The sequence below is a fragment of the Gadus macrocephalus genome, chromosome 1, assembly GCF_031168955.1.
Source record: "Gadus macrocephalus chromosome 1, ASM3116895v1".
NCBI classification, from domain to species: Eukaryota; Metazoa; Chordata; class Actinopteri; order Gadiformes; family Gadidae; genus Gadus; species Gadus macrocephalus.
Genome location: NC_082382.1, coordinates 25,235,772 through 25,248,271, shown reverse-complemented (window position 1 = coordinate 25,248,271; position 12,500 = coordinate 25,235,772). Strand labels below are relative to the sequence as shown.

The 12,500-nt window shown below is 46.0% G+C and overlaps 1 protein-coding gene across 1 annotated transcript in view; it reads left to right on the top strand.

The window, feature by feature from the left end:
* LOC132464151 (voltage-dependent L-type calcium channel subunit alpha-1D-like) overlaps positions 1-12,494 on the top strand; it is a gene marked incomplete at its 3' end in the record, with an annotated part of 18,790 nt that extends 6,296 nt beyond the window's left edge. Inside the window, exons 7-20 of the mRNA XM_060060374.1 lie at positions 333-502; positions 5,229-5,303; positions 6,523-6,610; positions 7,573-7,727; positions 8,184-8,409; positions 8,834-9,041; positions 9,785-9,905; positions 10,243-10,357; positions 10,576-10,644; positions 10,734-10,752; positions 10,927-10,987; positions 11,301-11,439; positions 11,843-11,972; positions 12,411-12,494. Coding sequence (XP_059916357.1) covers positions 333-502; positions 5,229-5,303; positions 6,523-6,610; positions 7,573-7,727; positions 8,184-8,409; positions 8,834-9,041; positions 9,785-9,905; positions 10,243-10,357; positions 10,576-10,644; positions 10,734-10,752; positions 10,927-10,987; positions 11,301-11,439; positions 11,843-11,972; positions 12,411-12,494 — 1,660 coding nt within the window. The remainder of the gene's footprint in view (positions 1-332; positions 503-5,228; positions 5,304-6,522; positions 6,611-7,572; positions 7,728-8,183; positions 8,410-8,833; positions 9,042-9,784; positions 9,906-10,242; positions 10,358-10,575; positions 10,645-10,733; positions 10,753-10,926; positions 10,988-11,300; positions 11,440-11,842; positions 11,973-12,410) is intronic.
* Positions 12,495-12,500: the final 6 nt, after the last annotated feature.

The following is a 12,500-nucleotide window of genomic DNA, read 5'->3' as shown; positions in this document are numbered from 1 at the left end:
ATTGTGTTTTTCTTTCCTACTATTTTTTGGCTGTCCCCTGTCCGTCTAAAGGCAGGGTATTCATAATTAGCCGGTTTATAAATAGGCTTATGAACTCAACTGACAGTTTGAAGTTAGTTGTATTGACTAAGTATCCCCATAAGTTGACCAAATAAGCTGAGCTATACAGTGGCAAACAGTTGAATGGTTTAATAGATCATCACAGATAACAACAGCTTCAACCCTTTTTCTCTTGGAATGGTTGCAATGGTTTTCCATTGCAAGCTGAACACGAATGATCACTTCCACCAGTGACGGGTTTCTTTCGCGGGGCGACGTTTGGGCCTTTCCAGAGAGTTCTCCAAGGAGCGCGAGAAGGCGAAGGCGCGTGGAGACTTCCAGAAGCTGCGTGAGAAGCAGCAGCTGGAGGAGGACCTGAAGGGCTACCTGGATTGGATCACGCAGGCCGAGGACATCGACCCAGAGAACGACGAGGACTGCGACGAAGACGGCAAGCGCAACCGTAAGCGCCACTCAACCGTCAACTGACACCCAACTAACACCCTTAAAGGGGACCTATCATTGTTTTTCGACTTTTATGACCTGTAAACGTTGTTATAATGATTGATAGTCATGTTTAACCATACACAAAAAACGATGTCGATTTTCGGGAAACTCTTCCTCTCATCTGGGCGCTTTCAGCATTCTCTGTCAACGCTCGGTTTCGTCATTCTCCGCCCCCTCGCCCCCCTCCTGCCAACCCAACTCCGTTGTGATTGGTTACCTTCCTTGAAGCGCGCGCGGGCAGTTTGACTAGGCATATGGGGGCGCGGCAGGAGTACGTCTACGTAGATGATTCCCCGGAAATGTGAACAAGTGGATCGCAAACGTTGTCCCGAGTGTTTAGTGCTCTGCACAGCCACCCCAGACTGTCAGCAGGGAATACGTCGAAATGCATGTACGTCATTATTTGACACTTTATAATGACGTACACTTTTTTTTTATCATTATAACAACGTTTATAGGTCATAAAAGTCGAAAAAGCATAATAGGTCCCCTTTAAGCTCTATGTGACTGTATCTACCTCTTTCCCCATCACACTCTTCCCCCCCCCCCTCTCTCTCTCTCTCTCTCTCTCTCTCTCTCTCTCTCTCTCTCTCTCTCTCTCTCTCTCTCTACTCTCTCTCCCCCTGTCTTTCCCTCTTTCTATCTCTCTCTCTTTCCCTCTTTCTATCTCTCTCTCTTTCCCTCTTTCTATCTCTCTCCCTCTCTCATGCTCTCGTTTTTCTCTCTCTCATTCTCTCGTTTCTCTCTCTCTCTCTCTACTCTCTCTCTCCCCCCCCCCCTCTCTCTCCCCCCCCCCCCCTCTCTCCCCCCCCCCCCCCTCTCTCCCCCCCCCCCCTATCTCTCGCTCATGCTCTTGTCTCTCTCTCTCTATCTCCATCTCTTAACACTTGATTTTAATTTATGTATTTCTAAACTGAATCCCTGCAGGCCAAATGGCAGTTTGAGTGGCAGTGAAAAGAACATGAATGTGTAACTACTGTATTTTTATGTGTTTTCCCCTTCAAATATAGTAGAAGAGCAAAGCTGACATGTGCCATTTCTTTCTCAAGCTTAAATATCTCTTAACAGCAATGGCTAACATCTGTTGTACAATCTGTGTTACGCATATACAAACCTACCTCCCTCATATCTACAGAGTTCAATCACAAAAATAGTGAATGGATCAAACCAATTACAATCAAACTGGAAATCTCCTTTAAATTTAAGGTCGACCATCACACTGGTTGAACAGCAAAAATGGACCACACACACGTCCTGTATGCCTGTCCGTCTGTTGTCCTCCTACAACTTTACACTGAGCAGTGACCCTCACAACATTTCATCCACTTCATCTAAGCCCACTGCTATGAGCCGCGATGTGGGAATGTAATCCATGTGCCTTTACACATTCCGTTCAATTGTTGTTTATACACGCACGTGAAGAGGTCTCTCCTGTGCGCTATGGCCTGTTGGACTATTGTGAGTCATCCGCGAGTCATCCGCGCGGCTGAAGTATGTGTAAAGCTGTAGAATTGCATAGCAGCAACCGTCCGCCAAAAAGCGGAGTGCATCTTTCTGGGGGATTTACTAGTAATACACTCCCTGTTGAAGTTCCCATTAACTTTTTTCTCAGACTAGATGAATTCTAGTAAAGTATAGTGTGACCATTGGGCATTGGCATGTCCCAATGTCTATTAAGTTTGATCCGGAAACAGTGAGGAACAATATGTTTGTTTCAAGGAAAAACGATTGCCTTGAAACAAAGGAAAATATAACCTTTTGTCTTAAACTACCAACATACTAATTATTCTGCCGTGGCCTTGACATTGTGCTACCATGGTAACAACAGGGCAAACGATTTGATGAGAGGGCATGTGTGTGCGTCTGTGTGTGTGTGTGTGTGTGTGTGTGTGTGTGTGTGTGTGTGTGTGTGTGTGTGTGTGTGTGTGTGTGTGTGTGTGTGTGTGTGTGTGTGTGTGTGTGTGTGTGTGTGTGCGCGCAGACTGTTGTTCAAGATTGCTACATTAACTACCATTATATATAATTACTACATCAATACAGTTCAGAAGCGGATGATATCACAGGCCTGTAATAAGGCTGATCATTTCACTAAGCCCTGGATGAAATTATTAAAATCCTTACCTGTCTGCCTATACCTACCTGGCTATCTGCACGCCCTCTGCACTCATTGCGCTTGACTGGAGTCAATGCTAGGCAGACCAATTGCTAAAGCTAATGAGCTAGTCATGTGTTCTGGGGGAGTTGCTTTGGATGGAGGCCTGAAGGGAGGGTTGGGACTTTTTTCAGTTGTTTTTTTTCTGGCTGGTTTCTCAAAATGACCTCGCCCTAGCTTAATTGCATAGGGCCAAATAATTCCTAGAACCTCAGAGTTTGATACAAATAATAATATGTATCAGGAAGATGTATAGACTACAGAGGTAATGTCGCCCTCTAGTAGTCACAAAGTATATGACTGCATGATTTCAAAGTAGCTTGCCATGAATTCTGTACATGAATCCTGTACATGTGTGGAGAGATCTGACCAGGATTTACTGCCCATGCTATAACCTTTACTGTTTGTATAATTCTTAGCCACTGGGTTACGACCAATGACAATTCATCAGTTTGACGTGTGTTGATAATTTCTTCTCCTCATATTTAGAGGTTGCTACAGAGATTAAATTAATTATGTAACACACAACACACACTGACAACCCTCATCAAGAATAGACCGAACAGGAATACACAAGAACACACGGTCCATAACAGTCAGTATGTCCTCACTCTCAAACCTTTCGGGGGATTTATTGTGTGCCTCATACCGACCACACGACACTTGTTCCAATTAAAATTACATTGGCACTTCGTTTAAACAAGATACAATGCTGAACATCACAAGAGAAAACGCTGAACATCACAGGATATGTGTTCCACATTTGCACATTTGTGGGAAAGCTCTTGGCTGGCGTTGTGCGTAGGCGATGCCTTGCTGTCCGTTTGAAGATTCTCCTTCCGTCTCCTTCTCATTTATTTCCTCTACGTCCAATAGTCTGTGCTGTTCTTTCCTTCTATCATCATTCTCTCTCTCTCTTTCCCTCTCCCTCTCTCTGGCCCTCTCTCTCTCTCTCTCTCTCTGCTTCTCTCTCTCTTCCTCTCTCTCTCTCTCTCTCCCTCTCTCTCTCTCTCACTCTCACTCTCCCTCTCTCTCTCCCTCCATCTCTCTCTCACACTCTCTCCCTCATCCCTTATTGTTTTCACACTCCCTCTCTCTCCTCTCTCTATCTCTCTCTCCTTCTCTCTGTATCTGTCTTTCTTTAGATTTATTTTCTCATGCTCTTTTTAACTTCTCCCGACGCCTGCACATTATATATATATATATATATATAAATAAATAAAAAAATCTGGATTTGTCTAATTGGGGTTTTAAAGGTTGTGTGTGCTAACTAGGTGGATAACCTTCTGATCATCAACGATTCCGGTCTATTATCTGTATGAGATATAAATATCTGTATATATAGTCTGTGTGTGTGTGTGTGTGTGTGTGTGTGTGTGTGTGTGTGTGTGTGTGTGTGTGTGTGTGTGTGTGTGTGTGTGTGTGTGTGTGTGTGTGTGTGTCTAAGTGGCTGTGTGTGAGTGTGTGTGCCTGTACAGTATGAGCATCACTTTGTACATCTCAGGAAGATTACCCTTGCGGTGTCTTGTGTACCGGTAACCGTACACAACCATGCCGCTAACCTCCCTCCCTATATACCACTGTCTTCTAACGTCTGCTTTAGTGCCTTTCAACCTTGAGTTATACTATCCCCAGCACATTTATCTGTCTGTGTCTTTCTATTCCCTTACTCTGGTCTCTGCTGTAATCCTGCTCTTCCTTGTTTCATCTAGCACTGTCTAGAGCCTTTTAGAGACTGCCGGGCTGCTAACTCTTCTCTTCGTAGTTCCTGCAGTGTTGCTGTTCCTTGTGGATTAACTCTGTCCCTGTAATGTAGCGCTAACATCCTCTTGTTCCTCTTCTTCTTCTTCTTCTTCTTCTTCTTCTTCTTCTTCTTCTTCTTCTTCTTCTTCTTCTTCTTCTTCTTCTTCTTCTTCTTCTTCTTCTTCTTCCTCTACCTCCTCCTCACCATGCTTCTTAGTTGTTTTTTTTCTTCAGATTTACAGTGCACTGTTTCTGTGTCCAGAACCTACCAAAATCTTCCAATTTTGTTTTCATTGACAGTGATTATTTCCCCTCAGTTCGTGTTCATAACAATAAATGTTGTATTGCTTTATTTATTAGAGCTATCGTATTAGTGGCCTCCGGTTTTCAATTGTAGATTCAACAATGAAAACATGTTTTTTAGTGTGACTAAAGTACTTTCAGCTAAGAATCCAAATTCTTTCCTATATCAGTCCTATATTTCCTATTTATTATTTATATTCAATAATGTATGAGTTGACCTAGTTTAAGAAATCCCTCCATACAAACCACACCACCCTCATTATTCAGAGCCACTAATCTAACCTTCATCATGTTTTACCTTCAACTCAAAACATTCACCTTCATTTTATAGAATTGACTGGACAAAGAAACTGTGTCTGTATAGTATTTATTTTATGCACTGGTTTGTACTGTAGTGTTATTCCCTGCTGACTTTTGTTTTGGAGTGTACTCACTTACCCCCCCTGCTGTCTGACTCTGTGAACTGCATGTTGGTGTCACCAAGGTGTCACCTTAGCCGACCTCACTGAGAAGAAGAAAGGAAAGTTTGGCTGGTTCACTCAGTCTACAGAAACACAGGGTAAATGTGTGGAATGTGTATGTTTGTGTGCATGTGTGTTGAGAGAGGGAGAGATGAATCAAAAGACTCATTGTGTGTGTGTGTGTGTTTGTGTTTGTGTGTGTGTGTGTGTGTGTGTGTGTGTGTGTGTGTGTGTGTGTGTGTGTGTGTGTGTGTGTGTGTGTGTGTGTGTGTGTGTGTGTGCGCGTGTGTGTGTGCGCGTGCGTTTATCTATGAGCACATCCGTCTGCGTTGTTTAAGTGTGTTGTGGGTGCTTGGCTTGTGTTTGGAATCAACATTACCGTTCTTCATGCTCATCACAGGGCTCTGCCTGCTTTTTATATTTAGCGGGGACATTCAGAGCCTTCAGCAGAACGCAGGCGTTCACATTAGACATAAGTGGATTGCAAACCGAAATAGAGATGCATCGTTGGATTCAAATAATGGACCACGGCTGTATTCTGCCTAGTGGCGGCTGTCTGTGTTAGACCTCCATGGAGGAGGGGGAGGTGGGGGAGTTGGAGGAGGAGGAGGTGGAGGAGTAGGAGGATGAAGATGATGAGGAGCAGGAGTAGGAGGACAAGGAGAAGAGAAGTGTTGAATTTCATATTTCATGAAGTCTATATATTTCATTTGTAGACTTCTTCGTATATGTTTTTTCTTGATAAGCTGGCAGTGTCATATTTTGCGAGTTCATTGTAATTGCCAATTCAAAGTCAAACTGTAAGATATTGCCTTCCAAGACACAGACCGAAGGATATTCGAAGGTAGAAACAACAAGAGATTAATAACATCAGCTAGCAAGGTTAAGCCCTGCAAAGTACATTTTCATTTGATGGTATCCTAACATCAAGATCCTAGATCAACTTTACAGGAAATGAAAAAAACAGTAACATATTTTGGATTTGGTGTGACAGGAACATGCTGTTTCATTTTTATCTTTGTGCTGATTTCATATTCGATTCAAATGTGATTATTACTTTTTGTTTGATGTGACATCTTAGGCGGCTTTAATATTTGTACTTTGAGGAAATGTTAGTTACTTTTTGGCCACAGTCTCATCATATTAGGTAAGGACATGTATCAATCCATGGCTGTCATGTCAATCAATCGATCAATCAATCAATCATCAATCAATCAATCAATCAATCAATTCATCTCCATCAATTCCTGTAAAGGGAACTTCCTGAGTGTTCCAACTGAACACATCTAACTTCCTGCTTCCTGTGTGATGTCACAGCGAGCATACCCACGAGCGAGACTGAATCCGTGAACACGGAGAACCCCAACGGAGAGGAGGGCCGCTCCAAATGCTGCGGTCAGATATGGTACGCACACGCACGCACGCAAGCGCGCACACACACACACACACACACACACACGCACGCACGCAGCTGCGCGCGCGCGCTCTCTCTCTCTCTCTCTCTCTCTCTCTCTCTCTCTCTCTCTCTCTCTCTCTCTCTCTCTCTCTCTCTCTCTCTCTCTCTCTCTCTCTCTCTCTCTCTCTCTCTCTCTCTCTCTCTCTCTCTCTCTCTCTCTCTCTCTCCTCTCCATCCCATAATCCCGCTCTCTCTCTCTTTCGAGGTGTATTCAGTCCAACAGAAAACATTTGTAACCATTGAACTCAACGTTGTGCTAACGCTCCACCACACTTGTTCTCCCTCCAGTCTAAACATCAGCAAGTCCAGGGGCAGGTTAGTACGTCGGTGCCCCCCCCCGTCCCCCCCCCCGTCCTCCATCACTCAAAGCTGCATGATCCCGGCGGCCCCTCTCCATCCTGATTTACCGCCAGGGGACCCCCCTGTCTTGCATGACCTATTGGGCTCCTGTGTACCTCTTACTCCTGAAGCTGCTACAGGTGTCATTTAACCGTGGTTTCAATCAATCTTCCTCCCATGTCCCTGTGTACCGTGCATCGTGTTTTCATCTTCACTAATCAACCATTTGAATACTTCTCCTCTCGTCACTTCCCTTACAGCCTTGCCATTAATAACCTCTGATCCACGGGCATCATCACATCCTAAAAGCAGTTTGACATACAACCCGTGTTACTTACTTGTATCCTCAAACAAATACAAAACCCTTCAAGGTTCTCAAAAAAAGAAATATATAGATTTGTGAAAAACATCCCAGGCATCCTTGAGCAAGATGCCTAGCCCCTACCTGGTATCTTCTAGCCAATAAAACGTCTGTGTAAGTCGCTTTGGACACAAGGCTAAATAGTAAACACTACCACTGCATCCAGCACCTCACCCTCCTGCCTCCATTTCGTTTTTTCCGCAGTCGCCAGTGGCGGCTGGTGGAACCGTTTTTGCCGCAGGAAGTGCCGGGCGGCGGTGAAGTCGGTGACCTTCTATTGGCTGGTCATCGTCCTGGTGTTCCTCAACACGCTGACCATCTCCTCGGAGCACTACAACCAGCCGGATTGGCTCACTGAAGTACAGGGTACGAGTGTGCCGGTACAACCCACAGAACCATCTCTTACCTGCCGCTGAGCTGGTCCTAGAACATGTCTTGCTCTTTGTGGCACGGTGGAATTCATTCTACTCTGTCCCCTTCTCCTCACCTTCCTTCTCTTCTCTCTCCTCTCTCTCTCCCTCTCCTCTCCCTTTTCACTTCCTTTTTCCCTCCTCTCTATGCCTCTTCCCCCGCTTCTCTCTCCTCACAACTCCCCTTCCCTCTCCCCTTCCCCCTCCTCTTCAGCCCTCCTTCTCCTCCACTCTCCTCCTCCTCTTCATCTCCATACCCAATCCTCTTCCCTCCCTCCACTATTCCCCTCTCCCCTCCCCAATCCTCTTCAGTCCTCTTCTCCTCCGACCTTCTCCTCTTCACCTTTTCCCCCCCTTCCACTTCACTTTCTCTCCCCTCCCACCTCCCTCCCCCCTCCTCCACCTCCCCCAGACGTGGCCAACAAGGTGCTCCTGGCCATGTTCACTCTGGAGATGCTGGTGAAGATGTACAGCCTGGGCCTGCAGGCCTACTTTGTGTCGCTGTTCAACCGCTTCGACTGCTTCGTGGTATGCGGGGGCATCGTGGAGACCATCCTGGTGGAGCTGGCCGTCATGTCACCGCTGGGCATCTCCGTTTTCCGCTGTGTGCGGCTGCTGCGCATCTTCAAGGTCACACGGTGAGTGTGTGTGTGTGTGTGTTTGTGTGTGTGTGTGTGTGTGTGTGTGTGTCATTGTATGTGTACAGGTGACACATATAGGAAGAAACTCCTGCTTTACCTGACACTTCAGGTAAAGCAGGAGTGGGGGATATGTTTTGGGGCATGTTTTAGCCATTTCAGCTATGACGTGCTAATGCTGATCACTTTAGTTTGAACACTTTTGTTTTCTATTGTGTTTTTTTGTTCATTCGATTTTAAATGTGTGTGTGTCTCTGTGTGCGTGTGTCTATCACTTAATAAATGCGTTCAAGTGTGTTCATGTTTCTTTGTTTTCTATAGTGTGTCTTTGTTTACGTGTGCATCTGTCTTTGCTGGGTGCGAGAGCCCCACGGACCCCTATGTGTCACACCCCCCCTCTTCCTAACCGCACCCTCTCCCGAAGGCATTGGGCGTCGCTAAGCAACCTGGTGGCGTCGCTGCTGAACTCCATGAAGTCCATTGCCTCCCTGCTGCTGCTGCTCTTCCTCTTCATCATCATCTTCTCCCTGCTGGGCATGCAGCTGTTTGGGGGAAAGTTCAACTTCGACGAGACGGTCACCAAGAGGAGCACCTTCGACAACTTCCCCCAGGCCCTGCTCACCGTGTTCCAGGTGGGTGCAGGGCCGGCCTCCCGCTGGGGGTCAAAGGTCACTCTACCAAAGGAGAGTGCTTGACCCAGGGGGGGGGGGCTGTGTTCTATTCGGCTCACTCGCTCCCTTGTTCTTTATCGACCAACATAGGGGAAGTGTAGGCGATTTCTTTGTATCGTACACTATCGAGGGGAACAGGTAAAAGGGGGGAATCCGGACACTAATGAGGCACCAGATATCCACGGGCCAGATGTGCATGCGTAGCAGAGACAAGCCCGGAAGACACCCCGTGAATACAGAACCCGTATGTGCCGGACCAATCCGAACGCGGCCAGGATGATACATCAGCAGCCCGAGTCGTGAGGTGTTTTAATGAGGAATACACAAAATGTCTGTGTCTTAGAAGTCTGTTCATATGAACAAGCCGACTTAGATGGTCTGCTTGATTTTTGTTGTGCTGGATCCTCCTCCCGAGATCTGGCTCCTACCATGTTCCAGACAGGTCAGTTCCTGTCTGCTACAGACATCGCTAAACCGCCCACACCTCCTCAGACACCTCAGTTTAGTGCTTTTAGCTTCGATTTCATCACAAGAAAACACACACTCCCATTCTTATTTTCAGTGCTGTCAAACCCCTTGAGATTCTCCCCCATGATGAGAGGTGCAACACACATCAGATGTATTCGTGTAATAAAGACAACCATATTCAGCACGAGCACGCTATGTTGCGAGCACGCCGACCATTCCTTGTGTGTTGTGGTCAGATCCTGACGGGCGAGGACTGGAACCAGGTCATGTACGACGGCATCATGGCGTACGGTGGCCCCGCCTCCTCGGGCATGGTGGTCTGCATCTACTTCATCATCCTCTTCATCTGTGGAAACTGTATCCTGCTGAGCATAATACGCACACCACGCACACACACACACACACACACACACACACACACACACACACACACACACACGCGCATATCTACACACACACACACACGCATATCTACACACACACACACACACACACACACACACACACACACACACACACACACACACACACACACACACACACACACACACACACACACACACACACACACGAACGTATGCACACACAGCTGTGTCCGTGCCGTACACATCAACCCATACACATCCGTACACATCTACAGTCATAATTACATTTCCTTTCAGTCTTTAATTTTTCCCTCAAGTCGTATGAACAGACATCCTGCTGAACGTCTTCTTGGCCATCGCCGTTGACAACCTGGCAGATGCTGAGAGCCTCAACACGGCTCAGAAAGAGGAAGAGGAGGCAAAGAAGAGGAAGAACAATGCCATGTACGGTGGAGCTGCTAGCTAGCCTGTCGTATGCTGGTGTACCGCTAAGTGAACACTATGGCCTTGACACTGTGGTTAACTGAACGTGGTCCCGTGTCTCTAGTGAAAGCTTTTAAAAACTTGTTAAATTAGGAATATATTTTTATTGTTTTAGTAAAAAAGAAAAAATGAAATACTTTATTGATTTAATTTTTGTAGTCTTGTGTTTATTCCTACAGCTGTACAATTGCTGACAGGAAGAAAGTAGAGGCCCAAGCCAGAGAGCAGAGAAACCAAGGTAAGAGAGAGTGTTGAAGATCTATTCAATTTTGTTTGGTTTCTGTTGTTTAAATTATAGTGTGTTTATTGATAACTTTAACATGGTTGCTGTCGCTAGGCTGAGAAGCCAGAACCAAGTAATTGTACTGCCTTAAACTTGTATGTGACGTGTAACAATAAATAAATCTTGATTCTTGAGATGATTCAATTATTTTATAGTGTCATGTTTCCTATCTAACTTTGTTTGGATACATATTAGTGCATTTATGATCTTGATTAATGTCCTTTTACAGTAAACTAAGCCCCTGTAGGTGGCGGTAGAGAGTGGACTGGAGGAAGATAAAGAGCCATACCCTACTTTAGACACTTCGGGTAAAGCGTGTGTGTGTGTGTGTGTGTGTGTGTGTGTGTGTGTGTGTGTGTGTGTGTGTGTGTGTGTGTGTGTGTGTGTGTGTGTGTGTGTGTGTGTGTGTGTGTGTGTGTGTGTGTGTGTGTGTGTGTGTGTGTGTGTGTGTGTGTGTGTGTGTGTGTGTGTGTGTGTGTGTGTGTGTGTGTGTGTGTGTGTGTGTGTGTGTGTGTGTGTGTGTCTTGGTGTTTTTGGGCCTATTTAGCTATTTGAACTATGATTAACTTTAACCACTTTGAAACGTTGTAATGTTGAGATGATGGTGTTTGGTTTCCCCAGCGTGTGAAGAGGAAGAGGAGGAGCTACCAGAGGTTCCTCCGGGGCCACGCCCCCTCAGGATGTCCGAGCTCACCATGAAGGAGAAGACTCCGCCCATCCCCGAGGGCAGCGCCTTCTTCATCTTCAGCAGCACCAACCCGTCAGTCACATCACACACGCACGCACGCACATGCACGCACGCCCACACACACACACACAAAACACACACGCAGACAAACGCACGTGCATATGTACACACAAACAGACGCACACACTTACTGACACACATACTGAACAAAATCATAAAACATACATTTACATACGTCATCGTAACCTCCCCCATACACACACACACACACACTTACACTTAACAACAATATTATAAAACACAGACATACACTTACACACACGATCATACAACGCACACACACACATGCCCGTACGCACACACAACCAGACACACATTCACAAATGCACAAGCCTTTGCTCTTACTGCCACTATGCGTTGCTGCTACTCAAAACCCGTGGATCCTTGTCTTTCCTTCTCCGCGTGACGTCTGCAGGTTCCGCGTGCTCTGCCACAAGCTCATCAACCACCAGATCTTCACCAACCTCATCCTCGTCTTCATCATGCTCAGCTCCGTCTCCCTGGCCGCGGAGGACCCCATACGCAACTTCTCCAGACGCAACTTTGTACGTTTAGACACCATAACACGGGTCGTGAGGTTCATGAGGACATGGGGCACATGTGGCGGCAGGATAGTGGAGCGGTCGATGGGTTTAACTCACCGGCTGGAAGGTACTGGGTTTGATTCCCAGCTCCTTTAAGGAGATGCTCTAACCCCGACCTGATCCTTTATGAGTAGTCATGAGTTCACTGCGACAGCGAAAAGGCCAAAATACTGTACAATGTATTTAGGGGCACTGTATTTAAGGTGTTTGATAGCATTGTTTTAGATATATACAGAATGTTTAATGCTTGTTGTTTGAGTATGTTTATGCCACACCCACTGCTTCAGCCATTGGCTCGAGCATTCCCTTTGATCGCAACCGATGTTAAAAATGTGTGTTGGGTAAACCATCATCTTCATCGTGCGATGATGACTCTAACCTGTGCCTTGCCTTTTTCAGATACTTGGTTATTTTGACTATGCTTTCACCGCAATCTTTACTGTTGAGATCCTCTTGAAGGTAAATGTGGCCGGCTGTGCTGTGCTTATA